The sequence below is a fragment of the Salvelinus fontinalis genome, chromosome 5 (genome assembly GCF_029448725.1).
Source record: "Salvelinus fontinalis isolate EN_2023a chromosome 5, ASM2944872v1, whole genome shotgun sequence".
Classification (NCBI taxonomy): domain Eukaryota; kingdom Metazoa; phylum Chordata; class Actinopteri; order Salmoniformes; family Salmonidae; genus Salvelinus; species Salvelinus fontinalis.
The window spans coordinates 58,861,835-58,880,555 of record NC_074669.1 but is presented as its reverse complement, the minus strand read 5'-3'; the positions used below and the strand labels follow the sequence as shown (position 1 = coordinate 58,880,555).

General features: G+C 41.9%; 1 protein-coding gene and 1 pseudogene across 1 annotated transcript; both read left to right on the top strand.

The window, feature by feature from the left end:
* Positions 1 to 2,471: 2,471 nt before the first annotated feature.
* LOC129856148 (zinc finger protein 502-like) lies at positions 2,472 to 11,936 on the top strand. The gene is made up of 3 exons (XM_055924253.1): positions 2,472 to 2,615; positions 2,775 to 3,036; positions 10,407 to 11,936. Exons 1-3 carry the CDS (start codon positions 2,472 to 2,474, stop codon positions 10,928 to 10,930), a joined length of 930 nt encoding a protein of 309 aa, XP_055780228.1. The 3' UTR covers positions 10,931 to 11,936.
* Positions 11,937 to 12,855: 919 nt separating this feature from the next.
* On the top strand, positions 12,856 to 18,296 carry LOC129855919 (gastrula zinc finger protein XlCGF17.1-like; annotated as a pseudogene).
* Positions 18,297 to 18,721: the final 425 nt, after the last annotated feature.

Sequence of the window (18,721 nt, the reverse complement as noted above, 5' to 3'; positions counted from 1 at the left end):
CTGTCTGGATGAGTGTTTCAGACAGCCGGGTTACCCAGAGGACTGTCTGGATGAGCGTTTCAGACAGCGGGGTTACCCAGAGGACTGTCTGGATGAGTGTTTCAGACAGCGGGGTTACCCAGAGGACTGTCTGGATGAGTGTTTCAGACAGCGGGGTTACCCAGAGGACTGTCTGGATGAACGTTTCAGACAGCGGGGTTACCGAGAGGACAGTCTGGATGAGTGTTTCAGACAGCGGGGTTACCCAGAGGACTGTCTGGATGAGTGTTTCAGACAGCGGGGTTACCCAGAGGACAGTCTGGATGAGTGTTTCAGACAGCGGGGTTACCCAGAGGACTGTCTGGATGAGCGTTTCAGACAGCAGGGTTACCCAGAGGACTGTCTGGATGAGCGTTTCAGACAGCGGGGTTACCCAGAGGACTGTCTGGATGAGCGTTTCAGACAGCGGGGTTACCCAGAGGACTGTCTGGATGAGCGTTTCAGACAGCGGGGTTACCCAGAGGACTGTCTGGATGAGTGTTTCAGACAGCGGGGTTACCCAGAGGACTGTCTGGATGAGCGTTTCAGACAGCGGGGTTACCCAGAGGACTGTCTGGATGAGTGTTTCAGACAGCGGGGTTACCCAGAGGACTGTCTGGATGAGCGTTTCAAACAGCGGGGTTACCCAGAGGACTGTCTGGATGAGCGTTTCAGACAGCGGGGTTACCCAGAGGACTGTCTGGATGAGCGTTTCAGACAGCGGGGTTACCCAGAGGACTGTCTGGATGAGCGTTTCAGACAGCGGGGTTACCCAGAGGACTGTCTGGATGAGCGTTACCCAGAGGACTGTCTGGATGAGCGTTTCAGACAGCGGGGTTACCCAGAGGACTGTCTGGATGAGCGTTTCAAACAGCGGGGTTACCCAGAGGACTGTCTGGATGAGCGTTTCAGACAGCGGGGTTACCCAGAGGACTGTCTGGATGAGCGTTTCAGACAGCGGGGTTACCCAGAGGACTGTCTGGATGAGCGTTTCAGACAGCGGGGTTACCCAGAGGACTGTCTGGATGAGCGTTTCAGACAGCGGGGTTACCCAGAGGACTGTCTAGATGAGTGTTTCAGACAGCGGGGTTACCCAGAGGACTGTCTGGATGAGCGTTTCAGACAGCGGGGTTACCCAGAGGACTGTCTGGATGAGCGTTTCAGACAGCGGGGTAGTAGTAACATCTGTTGGGTTGGTAGAATGTGTAAAGACCCACCTCATTGGTTAATATTCCCTGTAGTAGAAACGTCTGTTGGGTTGGTAGAATGTGTAAAGACCCACCTCATTGGTTAATATTCACTGTAGTAGAAACGTCTGTTGGGTTGGTAGAATGTGTAAAGACCCACCTCATTGGTTAATATTCACTGTAGTAGAAACATCTGTTGGGTGGTAGAATGTGTAAAGACCCTCCTCATTGGTTAATATTCACTGTAGTAGTAACATCTGTTGGTTGGTAGAATGTGTAAAGACCCACCTCATTGGTTAATATTCACTGTAGTAGTAACATCTGTTGGTTGGTAGAATGTGTAAAGACCCTCCTCATTGGTTAATATTCCCTGTAGTAGTAACATCTGTTGGGTTGGTAGAATGTGTAAAGACCCACCTCATTGGTTAATATTCACTGTAGTAGTAACATCTGTTGGTTGGTAGAATGTGTAAAGACCCACCTCATTGGTTAATATTCACTGTAGTAGAAACATCTGTTGGGTTGGTAGAATGTGTAAAGACCCACCTCATTGGTTAATATTCACTGTAGTAGAAACGTCTGTTGGGTTGGTAGAATGTGTAAAGACCCTCCTCATTGGTTAATATTCACTGTAGTAGAAACGTCTGTTGGGTTGGTAGAATGTGTAAAGACCCACCTCATTGGTTAATATTCCCTGTAGTAGTAACATCTGTTGGTAGAATGTGTAAAGACCCATCTCATTGGTTAATAGTCACTGTAGTAGAAACATCTGTTGGGTTGGTAGAATGTGTAAAGACCCACCTCATTGGTTAATATTCCCTGTAGTAGTAACATCTGTTGGTAGAATGTGTAAAGACCCATCTCATTGGTTAATAGTCACTGTAGTAGAAACATCTGTTGGGTTGGTAGAATGTGTAAAGACCCACCTCATTGGTTAATATTCACTGTAGTAGAAACATCTGTTGGGTTGGTAGAATGTGTAAAGACCCACCTCATTGGTTAATATTCCCTGTAGTAGTAACATCTGTTGGTTGGTAGAATGTGTAAAGACCCACCTCATTGGTTAATATTCACTGTAGTAGTAACATCTGTTGGTTAGTAGAATGTGTAAAGACCCACCTCATTGGTTAATATTCACTGTAGCAGAAACATCTGTTGGGTTGGTAGAATGTAGAAGTAGGTTTTAAATTCATACTTATTACAAATCTGTAGTTGTCTGACTATTACATTTATCTGCGTTAATCACTCCAGTCAACAGATGGCGATATGCGTTTTTCAGGCGATGCTATCAGAGTGACGTATAATGTAGTGGACGGGACGCCTCTTCAACAACATCTAGTCAGCCACCTCCGTAGCTTCCTAGCGGAAACATTCAAGCTGTTCAGACTGCTTCGGTGTATATTTGCCTCTGTATGTGAAACATAATTCTGTCTTTTAACGAGTTTCCCCATTTAATGTCATATTTCCGTTTAGTCAGGGAACGGTTGCTGGCCTGATAAATGAGCCTATCACTAGGCTAGTCGCTAACTAGCTAGGTTAGCTGGCTAACATCCCCGACCATGAGCTCAGCAAGCTACTGCCCTCCTGCTAAAAAAAGAGGTCTGCTGGAAGGAGAAAGAAGGTATTTGGCTGAACGTTGTCGTGAAAGAGGAGGATGAAGAGGAGGATGTCACAGTAAACGAAGAAGTAGAGGGCGAGGCTGTTACAGAGAAAGAAGAGGAAGAAAACGATTATACTTTTTCTGGTGTGAATGAAGGAGAGATAACTGTCATATTGAAGGAGGAGGAGAGGGAAGAAGAAGAGGAGGAGACAGAAGATCTGAGTAACACCAGTAAGTCCTGTCTTGAAAATAGTTTTTGAACTGATGCGTGGTTTTAAAACGGCATTCTACTCTAGTTCTGAGCTTAAATGCGTTTTTTAATGTAGGAATATATAAAGCTAAACTGTAAGATGTGAATACCATCAACAAGCTGGCCAACTACAAAACTTTAACAATGGATTTGCACGCAAAATCACAACTTAAATGTCTCACGGAATGGACTTGCCTTCATTCAATACTGCAATTCCATTGTGCTAAACTGGAGGCGATTCCTAGCCCACTGTTGACTGCCGTCAAGTGAGCAGACAGTCGCAAAACGAGGTCAGTTTCTTCCTGAGTTTGCGTGCGCGAATACACTTTTTTTCAGGCAGGGAAACTGGGTTGAATGGACTCTCATGCACAGATAGTCGAGACGCTACAAATCATTCCAAGCAAACCGTTTGAAGCACACTTATTCAATCTTCCATAATAAAAATGATACCAAATCGTTTATTAATTTTTTTTTGGACCTCAACCCCATCGAACACCTTTGGGATGAATTGGAACACCAACTGCGAGCCAGGCCTAATCACCTAACCTCACTAATGCTGTTGTGGCTGAATGGAAGCAAGTCCCCCACAGCAATGTTCCATCATCTAGTGGAAAGCCTTCCAGAAGAGTGGAGGCTGTTATAGCAGCAAAGGGGGGACCAATCCCCTTTTTAATTCACATGATTTTGGAGTAAGATGTTTGACGAGCAGGTGTTAACGTACTTTTGGTCATGTAGTGTTTCTAGCGTATTCCAAAGTTATTCTATAATTCTGTCACCGAAATAAATGTTGCTGTGGTTACAGCAGCTAGCGTAGTCCTTAGAATTTGGAAGGGTCGTGGCCACTCCTACTCTGAAACAGTGGACAGTACCTGTAGGACTTATTAAGGAAGTCAGACATGGTGTATGACTAGATTATGAACAGTATCTATAGGACTTATTAAGGAAGTCAGACATGGTGTATGACTAGATTATGAACAGTATCTATAGGACTTATTAAGGACGTCAGACATGGTGTATGACTAGATTATGAACAGTATCTATAGGACTTATTAAGGAAGTCAGACATGGTGTATGACTAGATTATGAACAGTATCTATAAAACATGGTGTATGACTAGATTATGAACAGTATCTATAGGACTTATTAAGGAAGTCAGACATGGTGTATGACTAGATTATGAACAGTATCTATAGGACTTATTAAGGAAGTCAGACATGGTGTATGACTAGATTATGAACAGTATCTATAAAACATGGTGTATGACTAGATTATGAACAGTATCTATAGGACTTATTAAGGAGGTCAGACATGGTGTATGACTAGATTATGAACAGTATCTATAGGACTTATTAAGGAGGTCAGACATGGTGTATGACTAGATTATGAACAGTATCTATAGGATTTATTAAGGAAGTCAGACATGGTGTATGACTAGATTATGAACAGTATCTATAGGACTTATTAAGGAGGTCAGACATGGTGTATGACTAGATTATGAACAGTATCTATAAAACATGGTGTATGACTAGATTATGAACAGTATCTATAGGATTTATTAAGGACGTCAGACATGGTGTATGACTAGATTATGAACAGTATCTATAGGACTTATTAAGGACGTCAGACATGGTGTATGACTAGATTATGAACAGTATCTATAGGACTTATTAAGGAGGTCAGACATGGTGTATGACTAGATTATGAACAGTATCTATAAAACATGGTGTATGACTAGATTATGAACAGTATCTATAGGATTTATTAAGGAGGTCACACATGGTGTATGACTAGATTATGAACAGTATCTATAAAACATGGTGTATGACTAGATTATGAACAGTATCTATAGGACTTATTAAGGACGTCAGACATGGTGTATGACTAGATTATGAACAGTATCTATAAAACATGGTGTATGACTAGATTATGAACAGTATCTATAGGACTTATTAAGGACGTCAGACATGGTGTATACCTACTTAATGCTTTAAATGACAATCACTGTCCTGTATATCATCCTAGCAGGCATAGACACTTTCCTGTTTATCATCCTAGCAGGCAGGCGGACAGACACTGTCCTGTTTATCATCCTAGCAGGCATAGACACTTTCCTGTTTATCATCCTAGCAGGCATAGACACTTTCCTGTTTATCATCCTAGCAGGCATAGACACTGTCCTGTTTATCATCCTAGCAGGCATAGACACTTCCCTGTATATCATCCTAGCAGGCATAGACACTGTCCTGTATATCATCCTAGCAGGCATAGACACTTTCCTGTATATCATCCTAGCAGGCATAGACACTTTCCTGTTTATCATCCTAGCAGGCATAGACACTTCCCTGTATATCATCCTAGCAGGCATAGACACTGTCCTGTATATCATCCTAGCAGGCATAGACACTTCCCTGTATATCATCCTAGCAGGCATAGACACTGTCCTGTTTATCATCCTAGCAGGCATAGACACTTTCCTGTATATCATCCTAGCAGGCATAGACACTTTCCTGTTTATCATCCAAGCAAGCGGACAGACACTTTCCTGTATATCATCCTAGCAGGCATAGACACTTTCCTGTTTATCATCCTAGCAGGCATAGACACTGTCCTGTTTATCATCCTAGCAGGCATAGACACTTTCCTGTATATCATCCTAGCAGGCATAGACACTTTCCTGTTTATCATCCTAGCAGGCATAGACACTTTCCTGTTTATCATCCTAGCAGGCATAGACACTGTCCTGTATATCATCCTAGCAGGCATAGACACTTTCCTGTTTATCATCCAAGCAAGCGGACAGACACTTTCCTGTTTATCATCCTAGCAGGCTTAGACACTTTCCTGTTTATCATCCAAGCAAGCGGACAGACACTTTCCTGTATATCATCCTAGCAGGCATAGACACTTTCCTGTATATCATCCTAGCAGGCATAGACACTGTCCTGTTTATCATCCTAGCAGGCATAGACACTTTCCTGTATATCATCCTAGCAGGCATAGACACTTTCCTGTATATCATCCTAGCAGGCATAGACACTGTCCTGTATATCATCCTAGCAGGCATAGACACTGTCCTGTATATCATCCTAGCAGGCATAGACACTTTCCTGTATATCATCCTAGCAGGCATAGACACTGTCCTGTATATCATCCTAGCAGGCATAGACACTGTCCTGTATATCATCCTAGCAGGCATAGACACTTTCCTGTATATCATCCTAGCAGGCATAGACACTTTCCTGTATATCATCCTAGCAGGCATATACACTTTCCTGTTTATCATCCTAGCAGGCATAGACACTTTCCTGTTTATCATCCAAGCAAGCGGACAGACACTTTCCTGTTTATCATCCTAACAGGCATAGACACTTTCCTGTTTATCATCCAAGCAAGCGGACAGACACTTTCCTGTATATCATCCTAGCAGGCATAGACACTTTCCTGTATATCATCCTAGCAGGCATAGACACTTTCCTGTATATCATCCTAGCAGGCATAGACACTTTCTTGTATATCATCCTAGCAGGCATAGACACTTTCCTGTATATCATCCTAGCAGGCATAGACACTTTCCTGTATATCATCCTAGCAGGCATAGACACTTTCCTGTATATCATCCTAGCAGGCATAGACACTTTCCTGTATATCATCCTAGCAGGCATAGACACTGTCCTGTATATCATCCTAGCAGGCATAGACACTGTCCTGTATATCATCCTAGCAGGCATAGACACTTTCCTGTATATCATCCTAGCAGGCATAGACACTTTCCTGTATATCATCCTAGCAGGCATAGACACTGTCCTGTTAATCATCCCAGCAGGCATAGACACTTTCCTGTATATCATCCCAGCAGGCATAGACACTTTCCTGTATATCATCCTAGCAGGCATATACACTTTCCTGTATATCATCCTAGCAGGCATAGACACTGTCCTGTATATCATCCTAGCAGGCATAGACACTTTCCTGTATATCATCCTAGCAGGCATAGACACTTTCCTGTATATCATCCCAGCAGGCATAGACACTTTCCTGTATATCATCCTAGCAGGCATAGACACTGTCCTGTATATCATCCTAGCAGGCATAGACACTTTCCTGTATATCATCCTAGCAGGCATAGACACTGTCCTGTATATCATCCTAGCAGGCATAGACACTGTCCTGTATATCATCCTAGCAGGCATAGACACTTTCCTGTATATCATCCTAGCAGGCATAGACACTGTCCTGTATATCATCCTAGCAGGCATAGACACTTTCCTGTATATCATCCTAGCAGGCATAGACACTGTCCTGTTTATCATCCTAGCAGGCATAGACACTTTCCTGTATATCATCCTAGCAGGCATAGACACTGTCCTGTATATCATCCTAGCAGGCATATACACTTTCCTGTATATCATCCTAGCAGGCATAGACACTGTCCTGTTTATCATCCTAGCAGGCATAGACACTGTCCTGTATATCATCCTAGCAGGCATAGACACTGTCCTGTATATCATCCTAGCAGGCATAGACACTGTCCTGTATATCATCCTAGCAGGCATAGACACTGTCCTGTTTATCATCCTAGCAGGCATAGACACTGTCCTGTATATCATCCTAGCAGGCATAGACACTGTCCTGTATATCATCCTAGCAGGCATAGACACTGTCCTGTTTATCATCCTAGCAGGCATAGACACTGTCCTGTTTATCATCCTAGCAGGCATAGACACTGTCCTGTATATCATCCTAGCAGGCATAGACACTGTCCTGTATATCATCCCAGCAGGCATATACACTTTCCTGTATATCATCCTAGCAGGCATAGACACTTTCCTGTTTATCATCCTAGCAGGCATAGACACTGTCCTGTATATCATCCTAGCAGGCATAGACACTGTCCTGTATATCATCCTAGCAGGCATAGACACTTTCCTGTATATCATCCTAGCAGGCATAGACACTTTCCTGTATATCATCCTAGCAGGCATAGACACTGTCCTGTATATCATCCTAGCAGGCATAGACACTGTCCTGTATATCATCCTAGCAGGCATAGACACTGTCCTGTATATCATCCTAGCAGGCATAGACACTTTCCTGTATATCATCCTAGCAGGCATAGACACTGTCCTGTATATCATCCTAGCAGGCATAGACACTGTCCTGTTTATCATCCTAGCAGGCATAGACACTGTCCTGTATATCATCCTAGCAGGCAGACGGACAGACACTTTCCTGTTTATCATCCAAGCAAGCGGACAGACACTTTCCTGTTTATCATCCAAGCAAGCGGACAGACACTTTCCTGTTTATCATCCTAGCAGGCGGACAGACACTTTCCTGTTTATCATCCTAGCAGGCGGACAGACACTTTCCTGTTTATCATCCTAGCAGGCTAGGACTCGCACTCACTTTTTCAGTTCTGCCCACAAATGTTCTATAGGACTGAGGTCAGGGCTTTGTCATGGCCACTCCAATACCTTGACTTTGTTGTCCTTAAGCCATTTTGCCAAAACTTTGGAAGTATGCTTGGGGTCATTGTCCATTTGGCAGAACCATTTGTGACCAAGCTTTAACTTCCTGACTGATGTCTTGAGATGTTGCTTGTGTTGAGTTATTTTGAGGGGACAGCAAATTTACACTGTTATACAAGCTGTACACTCACTACTTTACATTGTAGCAAAGTCATTTCTTCAGTGTTGTCACATCAAAAGATATACTCAAATATTTACAAAAATGTGAGAGGTGTACTCACTTTTGTGATATACTGTATATCCACGTCCGTTAGTGGAGACAGGAAGCACCAAGGAGACATCCGTCAGTGAAGACAGGAAGCACCAAGGAGACGTCCGTCAGTGGAGACAGGAAGCACCAAGGAGACCTCCGTCAGTGGAGACAGGAAGCACCAAGGAGACCTCCGTCAGTGGAGACAGGAAGCACCAAGGAGACCTCCGTCAGTGGAGACAGGAAGCACCAAGGAGACCTCCGTCAGTGGAGACAGGAAGCACCAAGGAGACCTCCGTCAGTGGAGACAGGAAGCACCAAGGAGACCTCCGTCAGTGGAGACAGGAAGCACCAAGGAGACCTCCGTCAGTGGAGACAGGAAGCACCAAGGAGACGTCCGTCAGTGCAGACGGGAAGCACCAAGGAGGCATCTGTCAGTGGAGACGGGAAGCACCAAGGAGGCCTCTGTCAGTGGAGACAGGAAGCACCAAGGAGACGTCCGTCAGTGGAGACAGGAAGCACCAAGGAGACCTCCGTCAGTGGAGACAGGAAGCACCAAGGAGACCTCCGTCAGTGGAGACAGGAAGCACCAAGGAGACGTCCGTCAGTGGAGACGGGAAGCACCAAGGAGGCCTCTGTCAGTGGAGACGGGAAGCACCAAGGAGGCCTCTGTCAGTGGAGACAGGAAGCACCAAGGAGACGTCCGTCGGTGGAGACAGGAAGCACCAAGGAGACGTCCGTCAGTGGAGACAGGAAGCACCAAGGAGACCTCCGTCAGTGGAGACAGGAAGCACCAAGGAGACGTCCGTCAGTGGAGACGGGAAGCACCAAGGAGGCCTCTGTCAGTGGAGACGGGAAGCACCAAGGAGGCCTCTGTCAGTGGAGACAGGAAGCACCAAGGAGACGTCCGTCGGTGGAGACAGGAAGCACCAAGGAGACGTCCGTCAGTGGAGACAGGAAGCACCAAGGAGACCTCCGTCAGTGGAGACAGGAAGCACCAAGGAGACGTCCATCAGGGGAGACAGGAAGCACCAAGGAGACGTCCGTCAGTGGAGACAGGAAGCTCCGAGGAGACTTCCGTCACCTGAATCTTGCTCTCCTCTGCTCTGGAGAAAAATATATTTGTTAATGCTTAATTCTTTCATAACATTAACAAATTATTATTCTTGCTTCATTCAATTATGTATAATGTGCCTTCAGCAAATGTGTTTCTTTCAATTATGTGTTGTGTAATTTTACCAAAATATACAGCTCACGTTTATGACATTGGTAACATTATCCTAGTACACACCTGACTGCAGGACATTGACAGGCCAGCTGATGGGCCCTGGGCAAATCTCTTGTACTGGGAGTACTCTGACAGGACTTCCTCTGGTGTAATTATGCCTTAGTCAAGAGCTCCTTGTAAAAGGCAACCAGACTCCTCAACTCCTCCTGACCATACTGACTATAGGCCTCTCTGACTAAGAACCACACAGAGACCTGCATTTTATAGTCGCTTTAATAATACTTGTGAAAACTGACTTCAGGTGATTGAGGGATCTAGTCTAGATTATACGTCATAGGAAGTTTTATCATGTGGAGGTTTCATTCAGGTCTCTGTTTAATTAAGTCATCTGTTTGTCTTTGACAGGAGAGAGACCAGACTCTCCTTCTGACAGCAGGAAGAGTCCTTCAGGGAAACCAGACCCCGAGACGTCCAAACCAGCAGGACGACATCACTGCTCCCAGTGTGGAAAGAGTTTTACTCAGTTAGGGAGCCTGAGAACACATAAGAGAATACACACTGGAGAGAAGCCTTACCACTGTTCCCAATGTGGAATGACGTTTACCCAGTTAGGGAGCCTGCAAACGCATGAGAGGGGACACACAGGGGAAAAGCTTTTCCAATGTTCCCATTGTGGAAAGAGTTTTGGCCAGGTAGGAAACCTGAACAAACATGAGAGGACACACACAGGTAAGAAGATGTACCGCTGCTCCCAGTGTGGAGAGAGATTTACCCGGTTAAGGTACCTGAAAGAGCATGAAAGAATACATACAAATACACAGGAGGAGAAGACATACCACTGCTCTCATTGTGGAAAGACCTTTTCCCAGTCAGAGAACCTGAAAACACACGAGAGAATCGAGAGGCTGTGTTCTGACTTGTGTTTTTGACTGAGAATGTGTGTTTTTGTTTGGGCTGTCAGACTTCACTTTGTGTAATGTTAGTGCACTATTTTTTGTGAATTTATTGTAATGTTTTTAAAATTGTATAACTGCCTTTATTTTTGCTGGACCCCAGGAAGAGGAGCTGCTGCCTTGGGAGGAACTAAATGGGATCTATACTAAATACAAATACTTTTATTAATATATTTGTCTCTCTTTACTCTCGGGTTTGAAAATGCTAATTAGCATCAAAGTAGACGACATGCAAGACTACAAATCCCTGCAAGCTCCTGCAAGTCGTCTCTAGCCGACACCTTTCACAGAACATTTCACAGAATTGTCCATTGAAATAAATGTTGACAATTTAATCATTGCTACATTAAGGCCTGATTGGTGTGCTGCAGAGATGGTTGTCCTTCTGGAAGGTTCTCCCGTCTCCACAGAGGAAATCTGGAGCTCTGTCAGAGTGAACATCGGGTTCTTGTTCACCTCCCTGACTATGGCCCTTCTCCCCCGATTTATCAGTTTGGCCGGGCGGCCAGCTCTAGAAAGAGTATTGGTGGTTCCAAACTTCTTCCATTTAAGAATGATGGCGGCCATTGTGTTCTTGGGGACCGTCAATGCTGCAGACATTTTTTGGTACCTTTCCCCAGATCTGTACCTCGACACAATCCTGTCTCAGAGCTCTACGGACAATTCCTTTGACCTCATGGCTTGGTTTTTGCTCTGACATGCACTGTAAACTGTGGGACCTTATATAGACAGGTGTGTGCCTTTCCAAATCATGTCTAATCAATTGAATTTACCACAGGTGGACTCCAATCAAGTTGTAGAAACATCTCAAGGATGATCAATGGCATCAGGATGCATCTGAGCTCAATTTCGAGTCTCAAAGCAAAGGGTCTGAATACTTAAGTAAATACATTTGCAAAAATGTCTAAAAACCTGTTTTTGGTTTGTCATTATGGGGTATTGTGATGTCATTATGGGGTATTGTGTGTAGATTGATGAGGGGGGGAAATGATATATTTTTTTTTTTTATTGAATTTTTTAAAAAAATCTTCAATTTTAGAATGAGGCTGTAATGTAACTAAATGTGGAAAAAGTGAAGGGGTCTGAATACTTAACGAATGCACTGTATTACACTGGCAGTGTTTTCTACCATTGGCAGTTTTGTACACAGTCACGTGATACGTGGTATAGAAAAGTCCAATCTTAGGAGAGTACATGGGAGGCACTATACTGTGTGTCTGCAGGTGTCTATCTGGTCAAAACCACTGATACAGGTGCCCCTCCACCCTCTGGTGGGATGGATCATGTCTACAGAGAAACCTACATTCAAATACTTTGATTTGTGTGTATTGGGTATATGTTGTGAAATTGTTAGATATTACTGCACTGTCGGAGCTAGAACCACAAGCATTTTGCTACATCCGCAATAACATTTGCTAAACACGTGTATGTGACCAATTAAATGTTATTTGATTTTGATTTGAAAATAAACGTCCTATTTATCGAAGCGGTTTTTGGCTGGAGTCAAAATTACTCCAAAGGATTTGAGTTTGTTAAAAGTCCATATTGATACAGAAACACTAAACCATGATTTAGATGAATTAAGAACAAGTTGATAGATAAAGTCATGAAGAATTGAATAAACCACATTTTGGCTCTGATAAAAGATATGCTTCTGGGGTCAAAATGATCCATGTCAGAAGTATTGTTCAATGCAAAATGTAGTGGGTCTAAAGTTTGTTTTAAATTATCACTCATTAAAAACGACTCAATCAACACATGCTTTTATTTGAACGACTTAATATAAGAATCAACTTTTATGAAATACATGAAAAATAAACTTTTGGTTCCTCAACTGCGTTGCCCACTCCAGTCAGCAGATGGCGATGTGCGTCTTTTAGGTTCAGGCGATGCTGCCAGTGTGACGTATAATTTAGTGGACGGGACGCTCCTTCAACAACAACAGTTAGACACCTCGGTAGCTTTCTAGCAAACATAGCTACAACATTCACGCTCTTTACACTGTTTTGGTGTATATTAGTCGCTGTGTTTTAAACACACTTCTGTCGTATGTGCTTGTTGGCCCATTTAATTATATCATTACGTTGTTTGTCAGCTAGCTAGTTTGCTAAATTAGCTTAGAACTAGGCTAGTCGCTAATGCTAGCTAGCGAACATCCCCGACCATGAGTTCACTAAGCTACTCTCCTGCTAAAAAAGAGGTCTTCTGGACGGAGAAAGAAGCTCTCCTGAAAGAGGAGGAGGAACAGAAGGATGTTACAATACAAAAACAAGTAGAGGGTGAGGCTGTTACCGTGAAAGAAGAAGAGAAAGACGTTTCTGTGGAAGAAAAGGAAGACTCGTTCAGAGTGAAAGAGGAGGAGGATGTTACAGTAAAATAAGAGGAGGCAGAGAGAGAGGAGGATGCCGTTTTTGGAGTGAAAAAGGGGGAGGGGGAGATGACTGTCACATCGAAAAAGGAGGAAGAGGACGAAGAGGAGGAAACTGGACATCTGGGCCCGGTTACCCAAACGCATCTTAAGGCCTCCTATGGTTCTGACGGTGAACTTATCCGTAAGATGGTTTTGAGAAACCGGGCCGTGATTAACACTAGTAAGTACTGTCTTAAAACCAGAGGAACAAACTGCAGTTGTTGAACTGATGTGTGGTGTTAAAGGGGAAATATGCAATTGCTACATTTATATTATTTATAGCCATTGATTCTTGAAGAATATAACACATGCCTCATGAGCTTAGTTCAACTGTTGTACCCCATCAGAACCCCAAACAAGCTTTTTTTACGCCAATGTTTAGAAACATAGTAAACCAACACTGTATAGCTTCAACATGGTTAAAACTATAATGTTGATATCATGGATGGTCAGTCCTTGCATCCATAGGTCTGTCTATGAATTTGAGAGTAGTTACATTTCTCCAGCCCCATCCATCATCTTATGACCAAAACAGTGGTGGAATGACATCTTTGTTATTGTTTTGAACTGCAGATTGGTTGGTTGATTGATTTGGCTTTTTTAAAGGGACAACCTAGGATTTAAACAGCAACAAAATGGCTGCCTGAGACTTGGTTTGGTAAACCGCTGTGGGATGGGGGCTGTAGAAATGTAACCACTCTCACATTCATAAAGAAAGCTATTGTAGCAACCTTAACCCAAAACCTAGCGACCTCGTCAAGAAGTTCACACATCTTGGTGTAACAGTTATAAAGTGTTGGCTTGACAGTCGCTGGACCAGGTTTGAGTTCAGCTCAGGGCTTCCCCCTGAATTCACTACACTATGAATACGAGGACTGGCCATCCATAAGGTCAAAAGGATAGTTTTAAACTAGGCTTGGGGCTGGGCGGTATACCGTATTTTACCATATACCAGTATTGATGCCCGGACTGGTTTGGTTTTTTAATTGACCATCTATAAGGGGATTTCAATGTTTGGTTTGTTAAATGTGATGAACAACTCCGGTGGCGTATAATGCCACTTTATATAGTTTAGTCCTTGAGTCATCTCTCTCCCTCCTGACAATAAATGTTACACCCTCAGAGCTGCAATAGTCTCGTAGCCAGTTATGGAGGACTAAACGTCTGCTGAACTGTTTGTCACCATTTAGGAAGGACAGAGGGACAGATATTATGGGGTGTTTGTTGGTGTCAAGTAGAGACCCAATCAGCTCTTTAAAATGACCGACTAGTAGTCTGCTGAACTGTTTGTCACCATGGAGGAAGGACAGAGGGACAGGTATTATGGGGTGTTTGTTGGTGTCAAGTAGAGAACCAATCAGCTCTTTAAAATGACCGACTAGTAGCCAAACAATGTTTTCATTTGTATTAGTTTTCTCAGTCAGCTGCCCAGGAAAGAAGAAGGAATGGCCCTTATTCATATATGTGGCCTTAGAAATAAGGTTCATGAAATCAATACCTTGTTAACATCGGATAACATTCATATACTGGCCACCTCTGACACTCACTTAGATCATTCCTTTGATAGAGCAGGAGCAATACAGGGATATAACATCTACATAAAGACAGGAATGCCAATGGGGGAGGTGTTGCTGTATATGTTCTAGGACGGGAAAAAATCAAATACTAAAACCTGCTGTTTTCAACTCTCTAGAGACAGCAGGAGCGGTAGAGATACTCTTAATGATACTCTCTATGAAAAGCCAACTGACATTTACTCCTGAGGTGCTGACTTGCTGCACCCTCGACTACTGTTATTATTATTTGACCATGCTGGTCATTTATGAACATTTGAACATCTTGGCCATGTTCTGTTATAATCTCCACCCGGCACAGCCAGAAGAGGACTGGCCACCCCTCATAGCCTCGTTCCTCTCTAGGTTTCGGCCTTTCTAGGGAGTTTTTCCTAGCCACCCTGCTTCTACACCTGCATTGCTTGCTGTTTGGGGTTTTAGGCTGGGTTTCTGTACTGCACTTTGAGATATCAGCTGATGTAAGAAGGGCTATATAAATACATTTGATTTAATATAACTATTGTTGCTCACTTGACTGTCTTAAGACAATTGTAAAATAATTTTAACATTCATTACAGACGTCAATTGTTGTACAATATCATGGCTATGCTGTTGGCATCACCTTTTACAGTGGATTTCTGCTGTTGTGGGCCTTTAACCATCTGTCTGACTTGTTGTTCACACAGGAGAGAGACGTGACTATCGTGGATCCTCTGGGGAGCCTCAACAACATCATGAAGCTGACGAGGCAGAGAAGAGTCTCTCCCGATCAGAACACCTCAAGAAACACCAGAGGAGACCCACAGGGAAGAAATCTCACTGCTGCTCTGACTGTGGGAAAGGTTGCAAATCTTCATCAGAACTTAAAATACACCAGCGAGTACACACAGGAGAGAAATCTCACCACTGTTTTGATTGTGGGAAGAGTTACTTAAGATCAAATTCACTAAAAGTACACATGAGAACACACACTGGAGAGAAACCTTATAGCTGTGATCAATGTGGGAAAAGTTTTACTACATCTAGCCATGGGATTGTACACCAGAGAACACACACAGGAGACAAATCGTATAGCTGTGATCAATGTGGGAAGAGTTTTACTCAGTCAAGCAGCCTCTTATCGCACCAGAGAAAACACTCAGGAGAGAAACCTTACAGCTGTGATCAATGTGGGAAGAGTTTTACTCAGTCAAGCAACCTGGTATCACACCAGAGAACACACACAGGAGAGAAACCGTATAGCTGTGATTAATGTGGGAAGAGTTTTACTACATCCAGCCATCGGATTATACACCAGAGAACACACACAGGAGAGAAACCTTATAGCTGTGATCAATGTGGGAAAAGTTTTACTACATCTAGCCATCTGATTGTACACCAGAGAACACACACAGGAGAGAAATCTTATAGCTGTGGTCAATGTGGGAAGAGCTTTACTACATCTAGCTATATGACTATACACCAGAGAACACACCCAGGAGAGAAACCTCATAGCTGTGATCAATGTGACAAGCGATACTCTGATAAAAGATCTCTGATCAAACATCAGAAAATACATACATGAAGGAGTTGTTTCATGATATCAATGAAATTATGTCACAATGTAGAATGTTTTAACATTGTAGTAGGAGTATTTTAATGATGTCACAATGTAGAATGTTTTCACATTGTAGTAGGAGTATTTTAATGATGTCACAATGTAGATTGTTTTCACATTGTAGTAGGAGTATTTTAATGATGTCACAATGTAGCTTGTTTTCACATTGTAGTAGGAGTATTTTAATGATGTCACAATGTAGAATGTTTTAACATTGTAGTAGGAGTATTTTAATAATGTCACAATGTAGAATGTTTTAACATTGTAGTAGGAGTATTTTAATAATGTCACAATGTTTAATGTTTTAACATTGTAGAAGGAGTATTTTAATAATGTCACAATGTAGAATGTTTTAACATTGTAGTAGGAGTATTTTAATAATGTCACAATGTAGAATGTTTTAACATTGTAGTAGGAGTATTTTAATAATGTCACAATGTAGAATGTTTTAACATTGTAGTAGGAGTATTTTAATAATGTCACAATGTAGAATGTTTTAACATTGTAGTAGGAGTATTTTAATAATGTCACAATGTAGAATGTTTTAACATTGTAGTAGGAGTATTTTAATAATGTCACAATGTAGAATGTTTTAACATTGTAGTAGGAGTATTTTAATAATGTCACAATGTAGAATGTTTTAACATTGTAGTAGGAGTATTTTAATAATGTCACAATGTAGAATGTTTTAACATTGTAGTAGGAGTATTTTAATAATGTCACAATGTAGAATGTTTTAACATTGTAGTAGGAGTATTTTAATAATGTCACAATGTAGAATGTTTTAACATTGTAGTAGGAGTATTTTAATAATGTCACAATGTAGAATGTTTTAACATTGTAGAAGGAGTATTTTAATAATGTCACAATGTAGAATGTTTTAACATTGTAGTAGGAGTATTTTAATAATGTCACAATGTAGAATGTTTTAACATTGTAGTAGGAGTATTTTAATAATGTCACAATGTAGAATGTTTTAACATTGTAGAAGGAGTATTTTAATAATGTCACAATGTAGAATGTTTTAACATTGTAGTAGGAGTATTTTAATGATGTCACAATGTATAATGTTTTCACATTGTAGTAGGAGTATTTTAATGATGTCACAATGTAGAATGTTTTAACATAGTAGAAGGAGTATTTTAATAATGTCACAATGTAGAACACTAAACGTTTGCCCCCTGTTCTATTGATTTCAGCATGATATGGATATTAACCTCATGGAAAAATCCAGGCTATTAATCCAGTACTATTTATGTGATTTAACAAAAAGTGACTAACAAAAAAAGAGCTGTGTTACACTTACAGCATTGGTGACCCACTTGAATCAAAATGTAGCTAGCTGTTTTCTACAAGTTGTCCTCTAACCAGTGATGTACACATTATTCCCAGATACCATCTGGTTTTGAGCTGTTAGTTTTAACATGACATGCAACCTCATCTCCCCACTCTCACGCAAATGATTTCAACATGATATCGATGAGTGATGACAAATAAGTGTTTCGTTCCTTTGTTTAGGGACCTCTAAGTTTAAATGCATCACTCCAAAATGTAGCTGACTGTCTTCTGCAGGTTGTCCTCTAACCAGTGAGGTAAAATATATCTCCCATTTCCATGTGTTTTTTTAGTTGTGTTAGTTTCAACAGCACGTACAACCTGATTTCCCCCTAATTGATATCAGTGATTTATTGCTACTTGTCAAAACAGCAGCGTTTCTGGTGCTTGTGCATTTTAAAAGGTGCTTGTTTTAAAAAATACAAGTAATATGATTATTGTTGCAGATGTTTGTGCAGATGGTATATTTGATGTTTAGGTTTTCAATATCACAAATGGTTTCTGCATATTGGTTATTGATTTGGACACTTTAAAACTGTGTTTTGACATTGGGCTATACCACCTAGCTAAATGTAATTGAAAAGACGTTGAAAAGAAGACTATACCCCACGTCAAATATACGTTTGGTTTTAGTTGAAAGTTTAAAATATTTGATTTGATTCAAGATGACTTGAAAACAACTTAATTTCAAAGATCTTGCAGTCTATACACATTAACTGTTGTGGAAAATATTGAATCAAATATTTCACCAATACCGGAACCTGTGAATTCAATTAGACTTTATTACTAACAGTAACAAAGCCGAGCAATTCCATGGAAGAACTAACTCTTCATTCTTAGTACTTGGCTTTGATACAGTCTGATCCTTACAT

Coding starts and splice junctions, on each gene's coding strand:
- LOC129856148 (XM_055924253.1), top strand. CDS start 2,472: ATGCGTTTTTCAGGCGATGCTATCAGAGTGACGTATAATGTAGTGGAC. Junction 2,616..2,774: donor TTCGGTGTATATTTGCCTCT/GTATGTGAAACA, acceptor CCATGAGCTCAG/CAAGCTACTGCCCTCCTGCT. Junction 3,037..10,406: donor AGAAGATCTGAGTAACACCA/GTAAGTCCTGTC, acceptor TGTCTTTGACAG/GAGAGAGACCAGACTCTCCT.